Here is a 26,476-nt window from a genome sequence, read left to right as displayed (position 1 = left end):
TAGAAGTTTCAATATTTTATTAAAATAGTATATTCGACCACTGTAACCAATAATACATTAACTTTATTCCCAGAGTACGCACAACACAGTAGTGATTCAAAATATCCTTATCCATGGTAATCAATGAAAATATCTCAAATTCAAGTGTACAACTAAAACTAAACCTTTGAAAAAATCTCTCATTTAAAGAATACATAAAGCTCTCATACAGAATTCTTTTAAACTCCTATATACTAGATGTCAGAGTTTCTCTCACCTGACAATACCACTCACTTTTTTCTTATGCATAGTAGAACATCTCATATTTTATAGTACCCATTTTATAAATAAATTGGCATTTTCCATCCCGTTTGTGTTCATCTTCAGCTTCACAAAGAAACCAGTAAATAAAACTGTCAAAGACAGTCACAACAAAATGATCTCACAGCAAGATATAAAACTTGAAGATACTAAAAGATGCTTCTACTCTATTTTACATAAAAAGACAGATTTAAAAAGTGCAAGGCAAGATTTGCAGGGGAAGGGGATTTCTGTTTTTTGTTTTTTTTTAGGCACATCCACTTCTTTAAAGCAAGCTTCAGAATGAAATTCCAGTTTGTTCTTCATGATACCTGTTTCAAAGTCTCTCTTAAAAAAAAAAAGAAAGAAAAGAAAAAAGAAAAAAGAAAAAAAGTACATCCCATCAAATGTCAAGTAGAGAATTTCTTGTCCAACTAACAGTCTTCAGTTATGTCTTGTTCTTCCTTTCTTCATCCTTGCAGGTTTTGGTTTGGGAATATACTGATTGTTCGCTTGATACTCAAGTTCTTTGCGGAAGTAATGAATAGCTTTATTCAAACCTTCTTCCAATGGGACCTGTTCCCAAAAATGAGGAGAGAATCATATCACCAAGTTCACATCAGCTCTTTTCACAATAGTATCTTTTTAACACAGCTATTACAACACTTCTATAAAGTCCTTTAATTCTTAGCCAATATAAGTATTAACAGCACCACACACTGGTTACAACTCCGCACTGCTAATGTATACTAGCTTTCAAGCATTAGATATATTTTCTGATGTAGTAAGTTAAAAAAACAACAAARTTAGCATAAAATAGTTGTAACTGGCCCATTTTGTGTCCAGATTTAAAAAATTCTTTCATCACACATGGAAGAGAGAAACACAGGAATTTAAGCCCTTCCTGGTTTTAATTAACGATCATCTTCCATAGAATCTCTGTAAAGCTAAAAAAGTTTTTTAATTACACCACTAATAAACAAAAAAAAAGATATACAAACTATCAGCCAGTACCTCATTTTTTATTTTTAAATTCTATACACAACTGTAATTCTTCATATTCAATGCCTGTATTTAAACACTGCAGTTTGTAGACAGGAACAACAAGAATATTACCCACTTTTCTCAGGTGCCATATGCTCTTCTTGCTGACACCATCATCAATACAAGAGGACAAAACAGCAGGCCCTCCTCCCCCCCCCCCCCAAAAAAAAAAGAAAGACTTGCCTACAACTTCATGTGCCAACATAGTGCTACAACTTAAGGGTAAATTTTGACCCCAAACATAGAAGGACAGAAGTATATCAAAGTTAACTTTTAAACCTTTTGTAAACCTTAACACTTTCCATCCTCCTTGTGCCTTGAGCTGTGGCAAACTCTGGTGTCTCTGAATCCTTTTGAAGTGGTCTGGAGCTAGACTTTCCCGCTCTTAATAGGCTTTCATTTACTAGACAGGGGTCCACACCTTTCCTGGAAAGGTCTTCATCTGCAAACTCCCAAAAGCCTACAAACCACCAGCCTAGCTAGAAAGGGGAGCTGGCTAAGAAAGTCAAGATCTTTCTGGGGTTAAATGGGCCTCACCTTTCCCAAACATACCAGCTCTTATCTTCAGCTATGCTCAGTTATACATATGCACAGTAACTTTACTAGAAAGACTGATTAGGAAAAAATAGCGATCATAGACATTTTGCATTTCTTACATTTTATCTGTGCAAAACAACCACAAACTTGACATCATCTCAGATGGCTAATAACTAACCTTTCAGAGGTGAACAGGAATCACTGGGGTAGTAAGATAAAGTTAGACCAACCCTAAGCATGTTTCAAGTTTACCTACACACAGAACAAGCCCTGCACGTCTCCGCATATGACACCTGTAAGGCCAGAACAAGAGCACCTTATTTTGGTTTAGTTCGGTCTGCCAGAATAAAAGTGTCACCTATCTCAGGTTAGCTTCACAGTCTGTTTTTTTTTAGTTTCATATGGTATTTCCCTTTAAATGTACTCTAACAAGACGTGACATTTTTCTGTTGCTCATATTTCTCCCTTCCAATCCAAATTGCAATGATGTTGCAGATCATCTTAAAAATTACTCTAAAGATTTTTTTAAAATATTTTCATTAAATAGCATTGATACAGTACGACCAAATTTCTCCTTTCATAACTTGTGTTACCAGGGCAAAACAGGAACGAGGCCTGCAGCCACAGCAAATTCATTAGCTCTCATTACTAAGTACCACATATTCCAAAGGACACATCAAGCTTATGGAAGGGTAGCCACTTAATATTATGCATGTGAAGAAGTTAAGTACAAAAAACGTTTGCAGGATAGGTGTTTTAAGTCATTAGAAATACCAATGCTGATCTGCTCTCCTGTATGGCACAGGCCATAAAATCTTACCCAACAGTTCCTGAATCATGAGCTAGGGCAATGTTTGAGAGACTCCAGACACTTTACAGCCTTATGAACAACTGTCCTGTTAAACAGATATTCTGGTAACTTAGAAGATATTATTGTCATGTGACCTGGACAACGCATTAGAACACCCTCTCTATCCACCACATTTTTGGATACAACAGCAATACAGTTTTACATACCACAGGTTCCCAGCCAAGCAGTAACTTGGCTTTTCTGATGTCAGGTTTTCGTTTCTGAGGGTCATCCTGTGCTTCTGAGAGAAACTGGATTTCACTTCTACTGCCTAACAAACAAGAGACTGTACATTACCATCCTCAATTCACTATACCTGGCATTTACATCTTTCCTTCCTGTTGAAGCATCAGGTCTCTCTGCAGCTTTCCTTTATAATTCCTACCATTGAAACGCTTTTCACAGAGGTAGCTGCACTGAGTGCAACAGTTGGGTGAACCAGCTGTCACTGAGCACTTTTGCATTGGAGAAGGACTTCACTTCCTCTTTGCCCACATTCTTCAGTCTGATTGTTAAAGATCCAACATAGTACTTGGCTTTCCTCATGACAACATACAGAGACAGGATAAGGTCTCTGATGAGAAAAATCCAGCAAACTGTTTGTGTGTCATCTAACTGTGAGAGATTTAATGGATGTAGAACTAAATGACCTTTCCAGGCACAGGAAAGAGATCAAGTTGTTTGTGGGCAAACAGGCAAAGGGAGGTAACAATTATTTTATCTGCTAGATGGGTTCGGTACTGTAGTTTTGAATACTCCTCCCCAATCTGTGGACTCACAGATGTTTTCCAGAGGTAAGAGCCCCATGTTAGAATCATCACATGCATCAGCTTCTGTACCGTACATTTGAACCTGCCTTTCTCAGGTGCCATTTGTAGATCCCTCAGAAGCACTGCTGGGATCTACAGACTGAAAATCCTTGCCGAATGGCATCAGTATGTTTCATCTCATGAGGAAACCATATTAGAAGACTGAGCACAGCCATTTACTTCCATTCTTGGGAGCTTGATTTGCTATGGATCTCAGAGCAAGAGGAAGGGAGACCATGTTTTCTTCCTGGCCACATACAAGGAAGGTGCCAACAGCCCGTGCAAGAATCATTTTCAGACTTTGGAAGAATCACTGGTTAGATCAGTGGAAGGTAGAGAACGACTGTCACCACAGCATGAGCTTTTTTAATGGTAATTAAAGGAGAATCACTTGCAGAGTTGTGAAGAAATACCTTGCTGAATCTACTTCAGAAGCATCCTTATTTCAACTAGGAAGTTATGCAAGATATTTTCATTCATGCATTTTCATTAAGTTTATGTATTGTCCTTGTGCCAAAAAGAAGCTAAAAAACCTACCCTTTTAAAATCACTGTTACCATTTTGTCTAGTATGTATGCAGGGGTCATCCTGTATTTTTGTTAAGAGACAAACACTCTACATAAGAGCATAATAATATTTACTTGTCATCTCTACTCCAATACAACCTAACAGAGTTGAAGGGGTAGAAGAGGAAGGAGATGGCCAATAATTTATATACCTTCCATGAAATAAGTACAACATGCAGTGAGAAAGTCTCTTCACTGGCCACTAATAACCTACTAACTTGCATAAACAATATATAAAACTACTGGGATAGATCACCCAAATACACAGAAACAATGTATTCATTCTACTGTTCATGAACTGTTTTACATATAATTGAAAGAGGATTTTGATTATCTGATTAATATTTAATTATATGATCAGGATACAATTAAATGCCTTTGATAAAGCTATTAAGAAATCCAAAGACCAACTAAATTATCCTTATATTTTACACACACTAATCAAGTAACAATCATCACACAACAATAAGTACTTCATGAGCTTCATTGAAGAATGACTCATCATACTCACCAACAAGTTTTTTAATTAACTGGGCAAATTCTAGGATAGTGTGCTCTTCTGGGTTTCCCTAGACATGGAAGAATATTCATTACAACAGCAATTAAACACCTTAAGACATGCTAGTTTTCTGATATGAGAATTCTAATATGGTCACGTTCAGCTTTGTGAAAAAGCTAAATGCTTCATTTCCACTTTGAGGAAAAAAATAATCAATATTAAAAAAAAATTACACAATCCAGTATTATCCCATTTTCCTCCAACCAAGGCTAGTATAAAGTGATTTCTAATTACTGGAACCTGGGTACTCCTTTGGTGTCTTTTTTAAAAATAAAGACTTCAATCATTTCCTCTGTGCATTCCCCCCCCACTTTTGTTGTTTTGTTTTTCATATTCTAATTACATGAATCTTACTGCTAAAACAAACAATAAAATCTAGCAAATTTCTCTTTTCTTGGAACTACCAGATCCCAACATCTAGGGGCTTAGTATTCTTACTTATAAAGAGAATATAGGCTTTATTCCTGATGGAAAGAGCATTTTTTGTTATGTTTATTTCTTCTAAAAGCTAGCATCAGTGACAAGGAAGAAAACAGAGTTGATGGTGATGTTGGCTAGTGCAAAGCAACATAGTAGAACTCTCATACTCACCAAGTTGACAGGACTACTGACGTTGCTGTTCATCAAGGCCACCAACCCATTCACAAGATCACTATGAAAAGGTAAGAACAGATTGAGGCAGTATCCCATTTCCCTATAAATAATATTCTCATCTAAAAAGCGAGCTGCCTCTTTAGCATGTCAGTAAAGCAAACCAGTCAGCTGAGGAATGCCAAAATCAGATTTACAGTGTATATTTCAATGGGTCCATGTTTCCTTGCCTGTTTGCTCCACAGTCCCCATCACATAAAATTTCCTGAACTGAAGGTTAGTTTTAAACGGTGATTATGTTTGCAGTACACTGGATACAATTCCTCTGAGCATATCAAAGTCAAAACCAAGAAATAAAATGTTCATGAAAGACAGTAACTTTTCTTCTTTCCTCCAGTACCCAAAGTGCTTGCTTATTCAGAGGCCAATTTCCAACATATTTCAAATAGGATACAGTAAGTTTTTTATGCAGAGGCACATGACAACACTGCCTGCTTTGCAGTTTGTTGTTTGTGTTTGCTCCTCCCAAAAAATTTTAAACTCAGTTTGTTAAAAATAGTATTTTGGTGTTATCTCCCCTCTCCCCAACAAAATAACCCAAAGTTTTTTGGGGTAATTGCAACAGACTTCTTAGCTCAACCCTGGACATACAAATTCAGATGCCTTTTATTATGGCTTATTATCAGGAAAGCAATGGCTACTTCGAACAGATATGTGTTTCTGTAGCTTCTACCATTGCTATTATTGCATTCAGCAGAGGGAAAGAACAATATTTAGAAGTGCAGCATGTTTTTTTTTGAAACAAAACAAAATATCCCCCTCCCGTCCCCAAACCCAACAGCAGAAGGCTGGCACTGTTGTTTAGCTAGCAAGACAGAACAAAATGTACCTCTTATTCAGCTGAAACAGACTCAATACTGCAATCTGATTAGTGCAGATGGACTGTTGTATCTGAACAAATACTGCTAATTTCAAGGGAAGCATGTGTAGACACCAAGATCAAATTACAGGTTTGGCTTTCTCTTAAGTATCTTAAAGCCAAGAAAGAGTACGATCAAGTGAAATGCCTGTAATTAATAAAGCAGCTAACATAGTTTATTATGGCTGATAAAAAACAATTTCAAAATTAATCTTATTGAATTTATTAGTTATTTTTCAATTTTTGTTAACTAGCTAGCAGGAACAACATAAGAAACTCCTTCATCTCATGGCTGTCAAGACTTGACCATAATAGCAATCATAATTATGTTACTTCAAGTATTGCATTATTCTTGTGTCTATCAATGTTTATCAATTCTAAACTAACAGCTACTATGATTTGTAGTTTGCTATTATGTCACTTTGAAAATCTTCCAAAAGCTGTTACTGTTTATATTAAATCTCCTCACAAAAAGAAATTCTAGTGCTTGAAGTGTCATTTTGAAAGAAGACACAAAGACAGTATTATATTTTCAATGAATTCTAATTCAAGGGTTTGATCTTAGAAATTTTATTCATGTAACCAATCCTATTGAGGACAAAGTTTAACTTCTGAACAACGAGCTGTTATAGCCTAAGTTTGGGAATCATGTACTTTCAAACTGGTTTTGGTCATGTAGGCAGAAAAAAAGTGCATTTGAGAATTAAGAAAAGAGAATGGGACTTGACCTATACAAAAAAAGAAAATATAATATAAAAAGGAAGTTGACTTTCACTTGCTATGTGTTTTGAATTTTAAAATGGAAGCTCAAGGTATATTTTTAATTTATCTTTTTCCTTATTTTTTTCCATTAATGCTTTTCATAAGCAGAATGCTGCATACTAGAAAGGATCCTGTTCTGTCATCATTCTTTTAACATACCTGTCTATTTTTAACATGACATGGTCATGTAGAATAGCTGAAAAGGCACATTTTCTACTTCACGTTCTGGCACAAAATTTTCCTTTATTTTTAAGTGTCGKAAGAATAACAAATCAAAATGTACCAGACAGCTCTCTGAATCGTACCACTGGTAAGTGAACAGGATCAGCTCTAAGAATGAGTTCAGTAATGTGATGAGCTTGATGCAGGCTGCTAACCTCAGCCATTTAACACGTGCACAAAACTGTGAATGTCAATTTTTGGCCACCAGTTTGAGAAAGACTCCAACAACAAAACATTAGAATTCCTCTTGTCACTAGCACAAACCTGATAAGGTGTAACTTCYCTTGGGAGCCTTAGAACTGATGTGCGCAAAGCTGGTGAACAGAGGAGTTAACAGCACTAAAGAAGTCCACCAACCGATATGCGCAAGGATTGACATGCGCAAGGCTGCGGAATGGCAGCACTAACAAGACTGAAGAAGCCTGCCACCTGGAATCTGCATGGACCCCCGGGGAGGGGAGAAGCAATACGGAGGTGTTGTGGTCTTGCCTCGCTAGCAGGGTCCCCCCAAGCAGACAAACAAACAGTCCTGTGATTGCGAAACTTGCAAAAAGTCAGCAAAAGCAGTGTTTGCCCAGAGCCCCAGCCGTATAAAGAGAGACTTGGGAGCTAGGAGAGTTTGAGCAGGGACGGGAACGTGACCTGATCATCCTCTCCGGCTGGACCGTGAGTTTTTCCCCCCCCCTCCTTTTCCTGGGACGCTGGGTTAAGGTAACTCCTCAAGGTTGAGAGTCCTCTCRCTAGGAGAGTGAACAAGCTAGCTTTCAAGTAGGGATAAGCAGTGCTTCCGATTAATAGCGCAGTAATCGACGGTTTCAGTTATCCTTTCTAAATTAGCAATTGCATTATTTTAATGGATGTTACTAATCCAAGAACTTGTGTGAGGAAATAAACATTTCTTTACTATTATTATATTACTGTCTCAGTCGTTGCTATCGAACCTTCACAGCATGACAGCGCGACAAAGTCAGAGTAGTCCTGCACAACCCTGGATTCCAAAGTATTTGACTAAATGGACAACGTTAGATCAGTTCTTTGTAAAAGCTGCTTTCAGTTCTAAAAAAAAAAAAAAAAAAAAACAACAAAACCCCCCCAAAAAACCCAACAACAACAAACCACACCCACAAACCACATTAGCCGGAAATTAATGAGCAGAATTTAGGCAGTCTCGTGAAGTTTAATGCTGGGCAAAGAAAATACTTAAGTTTTCCATATTGGAAGATGCTGGCTTCTATCTTAAAAGGACATGTAGAAATAAATTTAATACATACTGCTTACTGTCTGAATTTTGCATGTGCTTACAGACTATGCTTTTATTTGAAATGTTCTGGTTTTCATGCTCACAAGCCTTGAAAGGAAGGGGTATCAAAAAAGAAATCCAGTAACTCTAGGTACAGTCCCTCTGTATCAACAACAACAATGCGCTTTGAATTTGCAGACTCTTATGATTACAGTTTTATAAGGCAATTCCACCTTCACCACCAGGAAAACAAACAAACAAACAAAAAACAATTCCTTAAGGAAATCAAAATCAAGTCCCCTCATACTTGCAAGTGAATTCTAATCTTGAAATAATTTCTACCATACACTAAGCTAGGAGAACTTTCACAGGAAGCTGAAAATGAAAAGCAGTTAGCGTTCTTAATCACATACAATCCACTCAGAGGCAAACGTTTTCCAATGAATTAAAAAAAATCAGTTGTAAAACAGAATCACAGTTGACCTAAACAATCTGTCATTGCAACTTTCTGTTAGATATAGACTAACACAGAAATTGGTATTAAGAAAGTAATATATTGGAACAAAAGACTCTGGGCATCATGTGTTTCACTTTTTATTAGTGAAAGCACATTCTAGTCTTGCCTATACTGTAAATATTAGTTACAGCAATAACCCCTCAACCTTTTCCTTCTGACAGAAAGGGACACACACGCTGACCATAGCGCTCCCTAAAGACACAAGGTGGCAGTATTGCATTGCAATGCAAGGACTTACCACTGAGGCTTTAAGCAGCACGACAAACCTATCAGTTACTTGCTGTCCCTTGAGGGGAAGAGCACGTTAATACCTTAATCCAAAGTTCTAAACCAAATAATGTTTTGTTTCTTGGCTATGTTTTAAAAACCTTCAATGTCTCCTTTCTGAAAGCAAAGCTGTCCTAAGGATGGAAACAATTTATTTCTTTGAATAAAATGCAAGTGCATACTTGTTTTGTGTTACACTAAGTTGGCCAAGCTCAAAGAACCATCAGGCTAAGTAAACCATATCAGACAGCACAGACAAGACTTACCTGACATACTGGAAAGCTCTTGTCTGAGTTCCAGGTCCATAGACCTAAAACCAGATGAAAATTAGAGAAGTTAGAGGAAAATGAAAGTCCACTTTTCCCCTATTTCTTCATTATTCTGGAAGTCCCAAGGAAAAACACCTGGGACATAAAGCCCATGTTACAGGGACTGACAAAGATGTGCTCGCAGAGCCTTTGGCAAAGCAGCAATCTTTGAAGGTCTTTCTGTTGGAAGTGTCTCCAGTAAATATACCCTTATGCATCACATTAATCCAGAATTCTGGAAGTAGGAAACATTTTCTGAGATGTGTGACAAAGTGATGTTTTGTCCTCTTCTGGAGTACTGAAAGAGGCTGCAGCATGAACTCAGTCAGAAAAAAAAAGCCAAATATTTAAAGCAACCTCAGAATATTAAGATGTGGTTATGACAACCAATTTTTATTTGCTCATTAAGACAAGACAGCTTCAAAGAAACCACCAAATGTTAGTGGCCTAAAGTAAAAAGAAAAAAAATGTTAGTAGTTCAAGGAGTTCAGGGAAAAAAAAAAGTGACTCTCTAAATATTAGTATCTGTGGAAAGGAGAGGTGGAAGAATTTCTAGTGCACATGACTCCCAGAATCACCTGTACAGATTTGTTTAGAAAGCCTAGGCAGGGAAAAAAACAAGTTTTCCCTCAGATTATGTGCTGACACTTTGGAGCAACCAAATTGTTTACGTCTAAAACAGACATTAACACATAATTAAGGTATATATAATGGTATGAGATAATATTAGTTATTTCAAAGCTTAGTTAGGGGCAGTATTGAAATCCCTGGAACATAAATATTTAAAATCTGAAAGCTATCATTAGGCATATTTAAATGGAGAAAACACTTAGGCTTAAGTGGGGGACACACATCTTACCACTAGCTTGCTACGCTAGAAACACTTTTCTGAAGGGAAATGCACAATGAGAGGCCAGCAGACTGTCAGTATGCCCTCAGAGCAAACAGGAAGCAGATTTTATGCAAGTACAGAGCTTCCCACTTGTCCTTGATTACCTTGTGGGATAAGGTCTGCAGAATAAAGTTACATGTGCATGACTCCTGAAAAGTCACCCTTGTGGCTATATTTCTTAAATGCAGGCAATGGCTGGAGAATACACTGTGGTTTCCAACACTCCCTCCTCCCCAGTTTGTCTTAATATAACCCTTACAACAATAAAAAGCAACAATGGCCACGTCTGCCTAGGCTATGATTTCTTAAATGAGAATAATTAAAGGGATTGTTTTCACTTTGCAAGATTAATTTACTCCATTTGAACAACTACTTTGAACCAAAAGAGACTGAATACATCTGATTTATAAAAAGGTCAACGCTAGGTATTCTTGTCAGCCAAACTCTCTAGTAACACAAGAGTAAAATATTTTTTTTGGTCTCAACCACTGCTTCTTGCTGACGATTCATTTTATTTGACCTGATCAGTGAGACAATTCCACCCTCAGTTCTTTTCTCATATCCAGTAATTTTCAATGTCAGATAGTTACTTCCTAAGGAACAGTGATGGTGGCCAAAACGTTTAAAGCATTTTATCCTCTGTTACATTCTTGATAAGGTCTGGATGGCATGGCAGTCAGGTTAACAACAAGAACAAAGCAAAGCCTTCAATATTCCCTCCCACAGGCTGGCACTGACTCCAGACTTATCTTACTGACACTCTGAAATATCCCAAGGATTGCATATTTTAAAACAAGATAATGTCTTCATATTTAGTAAGGCTTCACAGAACTTCCAGCGATTGTTCTCACTCAGTTCTACTTATAAAAGGTACACGGCTATTTTCAATAAAACTTGAGAAACTAGGCATGAATGAGGGGGGGAAAAAAAACAACAAAAAAAACATGCCCACATTTTTGACACCAAATACTGGAATAGCTCTCTATATGCAGTAGGGGAACAAACAGGGAAGACAAAGTACCTTCTGACCCTCTGTAGGCTAGATAAACTTTCTAAACACCATTTAGAGGCTCAGACTTTAATGCTTCCAGGATGCCACCAAACCAGTACACAGTTATGCTCATATGTCGATACAAGCAAGTCCTACAAGGAACAAAAGTCTCAAAACAAGCAGCACCATCTTCTTGCCTTCTTGTATTTGCTTAGTGTCTTGCAACAAACAGATCCAGCCTCACCCTGCAGCTTTTGGGAGAAGCCTGAGCAGTAAGAAGATGAAACTCCTTCTGCAGGAATTTGAAAGCTTTCTTGGGTGTTTTGAAAGGGGGGTTGATGGCCCACTGTGTGCTTGTTTTGTTTTAAGCTAATGCGATAGATTTGGGCAATTTGCTACAAAATGTAACCAACTGCCTGCAGCAGTGCAATGTCTCATCAAGAAAGGGCTGGTGTAGGGCATCATCAAACAGATGGAAAGAACAAAGCAGTCTTTGGGCAAACAATTACCCTGGCTGTTTAGAGACTGGCCCCACATTCACATTTGAAGAGTGTATCCATGCCAAAGCCTTGTGTTTTTCATCAATAACTATTTCCTTTGGGGACAGAAGGAACAACATTTGGAACATTGTTAAGTAAGTATTAAAAAAAGAAATGTCCTCATAAATCCTTCCAGCCAGCCAGCCTTGCTGACAGGTCCTCAGTCCCCAAAGCTTGCTAACTAGTGGACACCCCGAGTCTTAGGTATATTTGCTGCCTGCAAATAAACTTTGCAAATAAACTATAATAGTTCTGCTAATGTATAGACAAGAAATGGATTATCATTATAATACAAATAATTCACTTCAATCTTGCTATGATCTAAGAAAGAAGGGGGAAATCAGTTTATTGTTGAAGTGCATCCAACAGTCCCAAACCACTTCAGATCATATTTCAATGCAAATTTTCCCACCGGAAAACCATGCTGCTGTCTCTTGACATGAGCATACAGTAGTATAAAATGTGAAATTCTAGCAAAAAAAAAAAATTAAGAGTTTTTTTATTTTTGATCACTATTAGCAAATGATTCCCTCTCCTCCTCTTCCCTCTGAATTGCTTAATATCACTGCTCCAGCATAGAAGCAGCAGAATTCCTGAGAAATTAGGTAGGCAAGTGTTTATTTCTGAATAGGTAGGGTGTATAAGCTTCAAGTGGCAGACTTGTTTCCCCAGCACCTGCACTGAACACAAGGGGTCATGCAATTAGCCTATTCAGTGCTGAAAAGGCTGATCAGTACTGACTAGGCAAGCTGGGCTCACTGTTTTTACCAGCTACCTAAGACTGAGCCACAGAGACCTGCAGTCCTAAAGACAACTCATCTGACACTAATCATGTCATGTGTCCAATCAACACTGGCCACTAAGTCACAATCAGCATCACAAAATTACAGCCATGCTCTTTCACAAGCACATTTGAACAGTGGTAGCACTTTGTAGAAAAAACTAAAACTCTGGGGAAAAGTGAATCTTCAGGAGATGTTGTGAACAGAGCATTCAGATTACAACAGACTTGTTACTATGAAATAAGCATAAGGCGAAACCAGCAATTTAGCAATGCTTAGGAATAATAGAGTAGCCAAGACCCAACACTGGTAACACTGAAAAATAGAAAATTGCCTAAGATAACAATCACTGATAAGCAGTAAGCAAGTAAGCAACGGTTGATTTCTAGAGAAGACTAAATTTCAAAAATAATCAGAGTACTTAAGACAGATAGTGTATATCACTTGGCAGACTATACACAATTTGAACTTCCTCAAAGGGTTTTAGATTTCACCCAACCAGCAGGGCAGCGCCTGCTACATGAATTCTGTAAGGGGCAGCCATATTTTGGCATAGTATGTATTAAAAAAAGTTAAAGTAGGTGAGATCTATTACAGGACACCAAGCCTCTTCTTGCCAGGGCATGACTTAGTGCCATGGTATAGACTCTTTGGTATAGACTCTTAAATGCCCTGTCCAGTTTCAGGTTTTGTTCTACATGAATCACAGTAGCAGGAGTTGCTACAAAAATTTTATTCTCTTCCCTCCTTAGATTGTCTTCCCTTCCTACAGAAAGTCCTGGCTGAACTCTGGATTTGCAGTCACCAGTAGAAGAAATGCTATCTCAATCTCAAGACAGCTGCCCTGTGGAGGCACTTAGCAATATTTATAGTTGTTTTTCAGAATAAGAGCTCATAAGCCTTTGAGTAATTACTTCACTCTTCAAATCTAGGCAGTATTAATGAATTTATATGAAATTTCTGTGGTATATCAAGTAAACTGTAAATGTTTTCATGAGCTCACAACAGATCTCAAATTACAAACTGTTCTCCCTGGCTCCTCTCACTTTTATTACATGTGCCCTTTATTTTACAATAGTAAACTAAACAGGAGCAGGACATAGGCCAGGTAGTGTCTGTATTGTTGAATTATCATCATCAGCGTCTCTGGCACTGTTTTGGCCCGTTTCAGCTCTTGCTCTCCCAGACAATGCTGCGACATTGTTTAAGCATTAGCAAGAGACAAGGACCATTCACAACAGTCTGGATGTGGCAACTTCTTTTGGAGGCAGGAAAATTTAGCTGTATAGATGAGGGCTATGCCATGTCAGTTTGTCTGTAGTCACAAGAACTGTCCTGGCCTGCTTTATTTACTAATATATGATGTAGCCTGAGGGCCTTTAATGTTATTTTACACATAGAAAATTTTGGCTGCTCTGCAATTGTACAAAAAGGCATTTAGGTTGCTAACTTCCAAAAAGAGTTGAGAAAAAAAAGTTCCTCAACAGGAGGAAGTACCAAAACACGTTGCTTGCTTGCTTGCTGTGGATGTTGCCATGATTTGTTCCCATGGAAGAGTTGTGACAGAGATTTAAGTTCAGGATGACTGAGAACACTTTCTCACATTACAATCAGTAGCCTTATTTCTCTCTGGGAAAGGAAGAGCAGTAGCACTGACAGAGTGCATCCTTGCATATATAATTCTGTACACTTGAGCTTGACACACTGTGAGATTAGATTTTTGGAGGTGGACAACCTCAGTGTTTTCTAAAATCCAGCCTCTTTCACAGCACATAAGGATAGGTTATACAGCAAATGGACTCACCACATCACTAAGAGGTCATTACTTACAGTTAGGGGTTCTCCCTGGAGAGCTTGCAGGATAAAATTACTGACAACTCTACCATCATTCATGTGCATTCGAGGACCAAAGGTATTAAATATTCTGGCAACTCTCACTTCAACTCCTTCCTGTGGGCAAAGAGAAAGAAATGTTACTACTTTATTAAGAATCTCTTTCTTCCTAAGAGTGCAAATTAACCCCTCCCCCACAAGCTTCCTTAAGAACCTCTCTTACAGATTTAAAAATGCATTGTTTTCTTACCATGAAACAATTCTAACCTTTCATCAACCTTACTGCAAACTACAGTGCATACAGCATGATGCTTTACACAAATTCTCACTATTTGTAATGCAAATTCTGAATCAGCGCTAGCACCGCAAATGATTTCAGCACACGCATTTTCCTTTACCAAGAACTTTAACATTTTCAATAGTACACTTCCAGCAACAACAACTTTCATCTGGGGCTTATCTAGACATAGAGAGACTAGATCAATTAGATCACTGTTTGCCATTTCCCAGAAAGACAGGGGTGTGCGTACAGGAAATGGTACATCTGTGGCTGAAGGACGCAGCTCACACACACTTCATTCAGGAGAGACCCTAGAAACAGTTTTCTTGGAAATAAGCATAGCTTCAAGTAGAAGAGAAACTTACAGGCAAACGATTTTCTCTCTTAGGTCTCCAAGTAATTCATAAACAAATCAATCCTGAAAGGAGTTTTGTGAAAGCAGTGGCTAGCACTCCACAGATGGGATAATGAAAGAAGCAAAACACACTCTAACATTTTAGATGTTAACTACTGTTGACAAACAGGAATCACCAGGCAATGCTGCCCAGTGTTGCCACAAAATAACCTCACATCATCTTTACTCTGCTGTGTTATCTTGGGTAAAGAAGTAGTTCCTGCCCGTGCGAAATGCAGCCATCAGGAACATGTTCTTCACTGTAGTGTAACACGTCAAATGTATGCTTCCAGCATCACATCCCAAATCCATTACCAATGTCACTAGTGTATCGTAGAATATACTCTGATACAGTTTCTTGTTCTATTGTTTTCCCCAGCACTCTGCCCTAAAAGGACATTAACTCCTCCAAGGAGAGATCGTATTTCATGGGGACTTTCCAGATATATCCATTAATAACAAGCACTGAAAATACGGCACTTGGAAGCTAGGGCCCCAAGATAAAAATAACTCATTAAACTATGCTGACCAAAAAGTGACTCTTATATTGCACAAGCTGCAGCAGCAGCCTCGTTTTCCTGTACTGGCTGGAAACTAGCGAGGGCTCTAGGTAAGAAAAACAACACTCACAGCATAATAGTAAACCCAGCACTTCCCCTTCCCGCTATTTATTTATTTTTTTTTTTGTCCAACGTGGCAACGCTGTCTTTTAAAATGAGTAACTTTTTACTTAAAGTGTCATCAGGTAAAGCCCTTCCCTGCAGCATACTGCTTTGAAAATCTATTTTCTGTGAAGCTGAATTTTCACATGTGCCTGTGAAACTGGGATCTATCTTCTCTTAAGAAACTCTTCCACAAATAAATATATTTTGGTGCCAGCAACTTAACATGTGACCTAAGCGGTTCCCTTTTCACTTCAGGAAAACCTCTCTGTGATCCTTTGTGCACATTCAGTAATTCTCTACTCTTTTTTGCATTAACTGCCTACAAATACCGAGGGGTACACTCCCATGCTCGGTTATTTGAACATCAACATCATGCTAACTATGACCAGCTCCTCCACAGAATTTCCACTAGCAAAGTCAATTACTTCCCCAGATTTGTGGGCAAACCTAGCACTAAGTCATGTGCAATTTTTCATTAAATCTTAAAGAAAGGAGGAAACTTTTTCAGCCCATGTTTGTACTGCCAAACAAAATAGAGCTTGAAACCAATCCCTGGCCCTGAGACCAAATAGGAACAACTAGCTTTTGTCTACACTGCTTAAGACTAGGCCTTCTTATAGCAGATTAATAGAGAAGAAAGTTCCTTGAGCAATCCAAAAAAGTCATGGAGCAAGCTAATAAAACGTAGCAGTGTGGACTGTCAAACCACTTTGATTCACTCCCACTCTCTTGTTTACCAGTAAGTGCGCATTCACAGTGACCATGCCTGTGCAGAGGGAGAGGGAAGACAGAAAAGTGCAGAAAATATTTTTTATGGCTCACAGATAGACTGCTCCTCTGAACAACAAAAAACCCATGGTGGAATAAAGAGAAGAAGGTGGGTACAAACTGATCCTATTAAAGAAAAAAAAAAAAGCTACAGCTGTCAGTGAAGACAAAAGGGGAACATTAGGTGCTCTTTTTTTTTTTTTTAGTCCCCTCCCCCAAGTTCTCCATGGTCTTCAGCACGTATTCTTAGCCATTAGTCCTAGAGATCCTGGCTTCATAAAGCAGCAAGGTAGAAAAGATGCTATGATAATAACTTAATTTAGAAAGCCATATTTCAACGTAGTAAGCTTTTGAAGAAAAGACATCTCCTTGCCTTGACTGTCTGAGAAAATAGATCAATACAGAACATAACTCAAATGTTAAGAGGTTTTTTAATTGAAATAGCTTCAACATATGCTGTGGCCATAATTCATTAGGATATCAGACAAACCTGTCTTACTCATTAAGTGTTAAATCTTCCTTCTTTGCAAAGCCTGTGGATGTATCTGAAGAGCAAGCATCAATCAGAACTCTCTACATACAAAAATCAGGAAACAGAAGGCTGCAAAGTGACCAGCAGACAACTGAGATTCACTGACAAAACAAACAAACAAACAAACAAACAAAAACCTTAAATAAAGCAGGTGAGTGATCTCTCAGAAAAAGCCCAGGCAGCTGAACAGATATCAGTGAGCTGAGACAAGTCTTGATCAACAATTCGGGTAAAACTACTAAGATTGCTGCCCACCTCCCTTGCTTTATTAGTCACTTCGTTAGCGACTACTATTCCTTCCTGTATGTTTCAGACATCATTAACTCTCTTAAAATTATTTCCCATATCCTGAATTGTAATCACAGCAGAATTACCGGCAGACAGTTCACCAGGACCCATTTGTGATATGTTTTTAAGCTACAAAGCTCAATACCGAGGCTTGGCCTAAGGTATCATATGTATATCTATCTATCTATATATACACACATTGCCTACTGTAGAAGCAAAATGAGATTCATTTCTGGTTACTAACAACTTTTAAAATTGTTTTGCAAACATACAGCAAAGGTGAGATTGAATTTCATAAGTGATAAGCTCCTAAATAAGGTAGGAAGGACAATCATGATATCTGATTTCACTTTCTGCATAATGCAGGTTCCTGAACACAACCAAGGAATATCTGCAATTCTCCTGTCTCATGGTTGAAATCATTACCATGCTTATAGTTCAGCATTTCCCAGACTAGAGAATTTACCATATCATTTCAAGGTCTCTTCATATTATTTGCACCTGTCTGTTAAAAGTTTTTCTGATTTCTGGTGCTTGCCTCAGCTTGCACGCATTTTGTTTGTATTGTACATGGCCAACGCAAACAGTCACAAGTCCATTCCACCAACATTTTTATGGGAGACTTTGCCATTTGGAAGAGATGCCCACCCACTTAAGCATATCTATGCCTGAACTACCAGGATATCCCCATCAAACAGGGATTTTAACTTCAGTATTGTACTGCACAGCCTGGCTTCTGAACACGAGGAGGCAGCTTGCGTCTAGTCAGTGCAGCTAAAACCAGTGTAATGATACCCAGGGAACGAGAACTTTAACACAGTTTCCAGTAAGTTTCCAATAAGGGCCAGGAATACACGGAAACAAACAACAATTCAGTCTGAACAATTTAATTTTAGACTTCCGTGTGATGGAGAGTTCTGCAGAGAGTAATACTCATGAATTAGTGTGACGAGCAGTTATGGATGTAAGATAATGCCCTGACAACAGTTTTAGAGCCATAGCAGCTATCTTATAGATAAAGATAAGATGCTTACCAAATTGAAAAAGTGTCAAAAACAATATACTGTTTGAATCAGAAGACAAATGCTACTATGTATATGTTGTTATTCAAATAGTGGTTAAACTTACTGAAATGAAAAGTAATAATAATAAAAAAAAGCTTAAAGTCTTCCCGACTTCTGAATTCAACTTGCCAAACAGTGCAGCAATATCAAGAACAAAGGACTAAGTTCTCTGATGATTACTTGAGGGAAAAATCAGAAAATGGACTTCTTACAGAACAGCAGGGAAACCAAAAAATACCCAGAGCACAGATTACAGGAAGCATTCAAGCCTTTTGGGGGAAACTGCCTGTATTTGTTTAATCCATGGCTTTGCTAATTTCATTGCAAGACAATCTTCTATTCTGGTCTATGGTAAAAAGTTCTTTTGCAATTGTTAACAGCATAAAGCATGTAGAAACAGTAAAGGCACTACTACAACATCAACAAAATGATTTGTCAGAATACGGGCAGGAAGACCAGAAGGTTTTTTCCTACTGTATACATGCCATGTTTGCATTAGGAAGTTCCAACACAGCAGGTATGCCAACCCAAGTTAGAAACAGATGATCTAGTAAAGAAATCCTCCACTTTACAGAAGGATTCCTACTACTAACGACACAATGAAATGATAGGTTGCATTTTTATGATATTGCCTTAGATATTACAAGGTTCTGCTTCTCTCCCTCCCTTTCAGCTCACTCCCTCTAACTGGGTATGGACAACAGATAACTTTGGAAGACAATATTCCACTCCCACATTTTACAGTGCCAAACACAATGATACTGTGGTTCACGTGCAAAGCTCCTACACAGCAAAAAGAATTACAGACAGCTCTGACAATTCATCAGAAAATGTGCAAATCCATAAATCCAATAGTATGGAGCAGAAATACTGGGAAGTTTTAGAAAATGACAGTCTGCCAGAGAAGTATGGCAGGACTGCATGATAGAAACTAGAAAAAAAACAGTTTCAAAAGCTTGGCAGTATTTGAACTCCAAACTACTGCAGTTTGCAGGACTAGACTTTACTGAACTATGGGGAAGTTGTGATTTTTATCTGACATTTCTCTTTTCCAAAGTATAAAAGCATATTTGTAAGCCATGCAGTTACTACCGTTGAAACCAGCACTGCTTCCTCTCTCAGCAAAGTGGAGCCAGTTCATTAAAAAGATAAAARCATGACTAACAAACAGTGCTTGATATTTTCAATTAAACCACTGCATTTATTGAGAATATTGATACAACTGTGAGCGTGTGACCTTTCAAACTTTGCAGAGGAAAGGAATTGTGTCCAATTCTCTTTTCTTTCTGAATTTCGCTGACCTGGCATACAACTACTCAGATAACAGGAGAACGCTAGCTGTGGTGATGACACCTGCAGTTTAAGGGGTGTCAATGCCCTCTCACAGTCAGCAGTGGAAAATATGTTAGCATTTTACAGACTACCCTCTCCAAYCTTCACCTGGGACCTGCTATTCCTGAATGTGAAACTCTTTTGCATGGCTTCTAAAAAGCTAAAGAGATCCATGATATTTTAACACAACTACTTAGTCTTGGCCTGATATATACCCAACAGCAACCATCACCTCTGGCACTAAAAGACTGTTCTCTGAGCTTTTGACTCACTGCCCTGATGAGACACAATGCTTTCTCTTCTTCTCCCCTATGCTGTCAGAAGCACAAGTACTTCAATTCCATTCTTCCACAAAGATAATCAAGTCTGCATCTTGTCTTAAGCAATCTACTAGCAAACTTCATATGACAATACCAAAAAAAAATTGCTGAATGCTTAAATAAATCTATATTGACTATCAAGGGAAGAAAACAGCTAGCAATAACTAGAGAACACAGGATAAACTCCCAGGAGACATTTAGGAGCAAGCTGCTTTATTCCAGCATAACTGTGTTTTCTAATTACTTAATAACTACCTGGCTATTCAATATCTTTGCAGTTACAATTCAATCAACAGTTTTCATTATCCCAACAGTTTGCATCAAGGCTTTTTATGATTACTGAAACTAGTCTGTGAATTAAAGATTAGAGAAAAAAGTGCAACTCATAATACAAAACAGAAAATTACCCTAGGGTTGCAATTGCAATGTACTTTTAAATTTAACAGCTTTCGACATTGATTTGCGTGTGTTATCCTCTCATATGAATATAATAAACTTTACCTTTATATGCCTTTCTCTCTTTTTTTCTGTTAGCTAATAAGTTTTCTGGCACAAGGAGTCTTCTCAGTCCTGATCTTGAAATATTCTATAAGGCAAAGCATAACTCTTGTCTACTTAAAGACAGTAATACTTAATATTTTGTTATGATAACTCAATTCACTTCTGTATGCTTAAAAAGGCAGTTTCGAAACTATCACATCATATCATGTACAACTAAGTCCATTTGCTACCACTTAAGCTTGCAAAGCCACACGAAGTTGGTATGAAAAAAAACCATCTATTTGAAAATAAATAAATGGAAGGAGATTAAGTTTCCCTGCACCATTCCACGGTGATCTGAAGTGTTGCTTCAGGTCTGGGGAATTTCTTAACAGATAAATAGTGAAAGAGGAGAAATTACATCTAGTTCACAGAACACCTTTAATACACTAAGCACTTAAAATGGTGTGTGTTTGCATTTACAACATACCTAAGCAAACATACCAGATTCCTGCCATGAAGGTAGCGTCAGATTCTGACTAGTATTTAAGCTAAGCCACAGAGTTGGAATGTACATAAATATAGGGACTCCCAGGTAGCTCCATCATTTCAATCACATTTTTTGAAAAAAGCTAAATGCACATGGTATGGCAACTTCTGAACAAAGCACAAAATGACAATGCAATACTGTGTGCTGAACCTCCACCCCCACCATGGGCACTTTTTTTCCACCTATGTGTCCACAAGATCTTATCTGCTGTTCAAAGAACGCTGCTCATTTCAGAAAATTCTGGTTTCACCGTATCTGGTAAACTAGAACTTTAAGTTATTTTTGTGGAGAAGCAAAATTACTAGCTAGGCAACCATATCACATCTCCAGCAAATACACACCATAGATGAAGTCTGCACAAAAAAAGCACAGGAAGGACTAAGAAGGACAGGCAGAATAGTGCCAAAGACAGGAGTCCAGAATGAAAAAAGCATGCAGATAGATAAGCTGTTGTTATAAGCAATAAACAGTTTCAAAGCTAAGCYTTGCACCTTGTTGGGGCAGTGGAGTGAACTACAAAAGGCTTTCCAGGAGGGAGTGCTAGCAAACACTGAACAAGAGATTGAGAAAAGGGTATTGAAATTTAAAACAGAGGATGCAGCTTAGTTCCCAAATGAACAGAGCAGGGAACTAAAGCTCCTGCTGACTTCAGAAGAGCTGCAACAGCAGGGAGGATAACACCACCTGGATTTATTCTACTCAGTTCTATGTGACTGACAAGTGCATTGAGGAGCACAGCTGACCTATATTCCCACACTGATTTAAGGAGGGAGAGCTGCTCCCAAAAGCTTTTAGCAAATACACTCTCAAATCACACAGTCAGGTGCTTCACACGAGATGAGATGGGCTTGTATATATGCTTTGAAATTGTGAACCCTGCAATTCTCCAGCAAATAGTTCAATTCCCCTCCTCTCCTTTTAAGGAAATGCTACTACTGCCCTTGGACTCCTTGAAGAGGAAGCACTGCTGGTGACAAGCCTGCTGGGCTTGTCAAAGGAAGGCTTTTGTAAACAAGAGACCAAAGTCAAGAAATGTTTAATTCATAGGGTCAAAACAGTGAAAGAGCAACCTTGCCAGCAGAAGGGAGCGCACTGAAAAGGTCTTAGTCAGGACACGCTATTGAGAAACTGCAACAACTGTGTATATAGAATCAGCTTTGAATATAAGCAAGAATTGTTTTGATTCTAAACAGCCCATCTGACAGTATAATTTTGAAGTATATTTCTATCTTATATTTTTGAAAGTATGACTAGTTATCTAAGATATCTAAGAATGTGCATGATGATGGAAGACTTTGGAAGAAATGACAAAAAACAGAAATAAGTTTGCTTGTTTCTTCTTTTATTGAAGTTTAGAAGATTCAGGAAATGTTTTAGTCTGAAATCCTGCCCATCCAGTTCTTTTGGACTAGGTCACTCCTGTCAGAAAGTGCCCTTAAAAGCACAATACCCATTTTCACAGCAGAAGTCAGATACTAGCTAGCAACACTAGCAAAAGCTAATGTTTCCTCCCCTTACAATAGTATAACATTTAAACTCTGAAAAAACTCAACAGTGTTTCAGAATACAGAAGAATGTGGGACAAGCTTGGGCAGACTTCACTAATCTGTAATGAAGTACAGGATGGATCCCACAGGGCTGCCCTTCGGCACAGTTCATTTACATCACGAGTTTTTATTTAATGCATGTGTGCACCACAGTTCCACTTTACAAGCCCTACTATTCTTTATAAATCCTGCATAAGACTTATGGAATAGTATTATGACTCACCCCAAGGCCTTAAGACACAGCCCCTGATTTCCAAAATGACCCACCATCTTCCCCACTAAAAGAACAGTGCAGTGTGCACCACAGACTCGCAGAAAATTCAACACTCTACAGCACAAGGATTTCTCATAAAAACTGTGGTATTTAACAGTGAACAAATTTCCAAACTTATGAGGAATGCTTTCCTACAGTAAAGTACAGAACACAACAGCCTGAACTCTTGTTCAGTAGTATCACCATATTACAAGTTAAATGATTTAAAGTAGAGCAAAGGAGATATGAATGTCGAGATTTTTCTTCTCTATCTGGTAGAAGAGATGGGCTAAAACTACTACATTCACTGTGCTAAAATACCTTCCCCCAAACTCTTAACATTTATATTTAAATTTTTTTTCCAAGGTTTTAAAAGCATTTAATATTTTATCATTTAAAGATTAAAATTCTGTAGAATATTTTACAGCTGATGGTGTTTACAGCCTTAATATACAAAGGTGAAATCAGAGAAACAGTGATATGGTTTTCTTTAATGTGTCACATTTCCCAGTAGAATAGTATCCCAGAGACTAACTGAGCAGCAATTAAATATGAAAAGATTCACGTGCAGGTAAAAAGTCAAATGCTGGGTTAATTAATGATAAGTTCCTCCTTGTTGATTATTAAACYCAAGGAAGATGGCATGTATCATTTCACAAATACATTTGAAAATGCATTTTTACCCTCAYGTTAATGTATTTGTCTAAAAAATAATAATAATAATAATTCTACAACTTAGTATTTGTATCTTTCACTAAGGGCTATATTTATACTTACATAATCCGAAGACATTCTAAAGTGATTTAAGTAGTCTGCTCTTATATGAGTACTCATTAAAGAACTTCTTCATTTTTACCCGTATATTTGGATTTCAAGTACACTCATTAAACATTCCACTTTTATCAGTAATGGCCCAATTCAGCAAAGCACTTAAGCAGAAGACCAACTTAAAGCAACTCTTATCTGGCTCCCAAATTAATAAGGTCACTTCAGTTTAATCTGTCTAAAAACTATTTACGATACTGAAAGACATAACAAGTCTAATGAGAAGACTAAAGCACATTTTCTTGGAGAATGCTACTCAACTGAAATATCACAACAGATGGGAGCAATAAAACTTCCGCATTAAAGAAAACAGATTTTGCAATTACAGTACAAACGCTCCTATTCAAGATGTTCTCTTTCTCCCTTCTATTCCCAAATACATGCAACACTCCAGTTTTGCTGTATATTTGGCCCTCACAATTACAGAAAATCCACTCTATCTGATACCACTTTAATACCTGCTTCATGTATGCATAGCACATGGTCTCTGCAACCCGCTTTCCTTCATCATAGCAGGCTCTGGGGCCTATTGGATTCACATGGCCCCAGTAATCCTCATTTTGAGGGTGAACTTCAGGATCTGTGGAGCAAAAACAAAACTTAAGTGATCTTTTATCAACAGAAAAGGTGACCATATGTAATGAATCTTTTGGTAGATCACTAGTATTATTTAGTTGAACAACTCTCTGGCCTATGTATTTAAAAAATATCACGTTTCAACATCACTCACTAAAAGAGTACTCACTGTAACCATAACACTTCATTCTAGATTCTAATCAGAGTTCAAAATTCAAAATTCCCCCAAAAGCCTTTATGAAAAAGACATAAACCAAGATGCAGGAATGTTATATACAACAGTCAGAGCCTGCTTCCACCACTCTGACAAAAGACTTAAAGCAAGTACTAATGCCCACATTTTAAACTGTGAGAAGTAGACCTGATGAAGAAATCAAGGTAAGACAGTGATGAAAATATATCATCTTGACACTATCATGCATCAGAAGGTTTGTAAATACCCTTTGGTTAGCGATACCTCAAGAGCTCTAACAATGATTTTATCCTTCTTACCTCCATACACCTCTGACGTAGAGGCCAGTAGCAGCCGTGCTCCAACACGTTTGGCTAACCCTAGATTTTGGCAAATAAGGGGAAAAAGAACATAATTTGAGCAAGCAAAAGAATCTTTGGGTTGTGTTTGCTGCTTTACTCTGATCATATTTAAACATGCTTTTAAAGGGAATTCATTTTCCCCCACTAGTTAAATCCAGCTGCAAATCACATTTGTTGCTCCCAATCTCAAGCTAGGGCCTTGAAAAACAGTAGAATAGCACACACCATGAGTGATGTGTTTGCTTCTGGGACTAGAAGCTACACTGAACCAATATCCAGAACTTAATACATTATGCTCTAAATAAAGGCCAAACAAGCATAAACCATTCCAGTTATGGAATCAGGATTTTGAAACAACACACTGTCATGATCACCAAAATCAGAAAGATGACTACTTAAAAAAAATACAGAATAACGTATTATAAGACGAAACCTAATATTTTTTCTCATTTATAATTATTGCCCCTTTAAACAGTCTAGATAATCTACCCAGCACTCGGGATTACTCCATTCCAATAACTTTGTGACCTTAAAGTTGGCATAGCCAAGCAAACAAAACCCTTTTCCAGGCTGTGCAACTGTCTGGTGGCATAGTAGCTTCTAAATCACTCAATTCTCTGAATCGTACCCAATAGCATCTTTCTCATATGAGAAACTCAGCAGGGGTAGGTTTTTTGCCTCATAACAACTTCTGTGGTTACAGACATCCAGTTAAAGCTGCAGCACATGTCAAATAGATTAAAGGTGTGAAGAAAAAGTAGTAAAGGCTTTAGGCCCTCTGTTTACAGGCCCATTTCTGAACAGCATCAAAACCGATAGCTAAAGCTGAGAATTTTGCCTTGTAATTATCTACTATGAAGCTAGACAATAAATGTCCTTGCAGAATTTCCTAGCCAAGACATACACAAGAGGGAGCAGTGCTATTAACATTTGGGCTTGACAGAGCCAATGGAGGTCTGCTAGTTCAACATTTGCTGCGACAGAATGGAACAGTCACTCACAGTAAACATGAGAGCGTTCCACAGCCGCCAAGGTAAGAACTGCAGTCAATGCCACAACGTCACTATAAAAAAATCCCATGCTCCTAATTGTTCCTACGATTTCTATAATTACTGCACAGGTTTTACTCCATAGCCAAGTAACAGACATGGAAGTTCTTGTGCTTTGACACCTGAGTTTGCATGCAGTCAGAGTTCACCTGCAGATATGTTTAAAGAAAAAGCACAAAAACCTTCAAAGAGGGGAAAAAACCCCTATTTTTCTTAAAGAATCTTTTATCTATCTATATCTATCTATATATTCACACACACACACATATATATGTTTATATGTATGTATGTATATTTTTATATATATGACTCAGCTGCCCTCCCTGCTAAACTCTGTCCAGGTGATATTAGGTCTAACAATGTTAAGTAAGAAGAAAAAAAAGACTTCAACTCACCCAGCATGTTTAATGTCCCAATAGTGTTGGTTTTTAATGTTTTTATAGGATTATACATGTAATTTGGAGGAGAAGCAGGAGATGCTAGATGATAGATCTGGTCCACTACAGAGCAGG

General features: G+C 37.9%; 1 protein-coding gene across 4 annotated transcripts in view; it reads right to left on the bottom strand.

Annotated features, from left to right (window-relative positions):
• Positions 1–26,476, bottom strand: part of UXS1 (UDP-glucuronate decarboxylase 1) — a 53,536-nt gene continuing 27,060 nt past the window's right edge. For 3 of the 4 annotated variants that reach the window (XM_026068073.1, XM_026068074.1, XM_026068071.1), the window contains 9 exons: positions 26,360–26,464; positions 24,874–24,933; positions 24,264–24,385; positions 14,505–14,624; positions 9,429–9,472; positions 5,236–5,296; positions 4,597–4,654; positions 2,878–2,981; positions 1–855 (listed from right to left, as the gene is read on the bottom strand). In XM_026068073.1, coding sequence (XP_025923858.1) covers positions 724–855; positions 2,878–2,981; positions 4,597–4,654; positions 5,236–5,296; positions 9,429–9,472; positions 14,505–14,624; positions 24,264–24,385; positions 24,874–24,933; positions 26,360–26,417 — 759 coding nt within the window. In that variant the 5' untranslated portion in view covers positions 26,418–26,464 and the 3' untranslated portion in view covers positions 1–723. The remainder of the gene's footprint in view (positions 856–2,877; positions 2,982–4,596; positions 4,655–5,235; positions 5,297–9,428; positions 9,473–14,504; positions 14,625–24,263; positions 24,386–24,873; positions 24,934–26,359; positions 26,465–26,476) is intronic. The other variant, XM_026068072.1, reaches the window with a different exon arrangement.

This window comes from Apteryx rowi, unplaced genomic scaffold (genome assembly GCF_003343035.1).
Source record: "Apteryx rowi isolate R43461 unplaced genomic scaffold, aptRow1 scaffold_268, whole genome shotgun sequence".
In the NCBI taxonomy this organism is placed as follows: Eukaryota; Metazoa; Chordata; class Aves; order Apterygiformes; family Apterygidae; genus Apteryx; species Apteryx rowi.
Note: the sequence above shows the minus strand (reverse complement) of the source record. Positions and strands in the feature narration are given on the sequence as shown.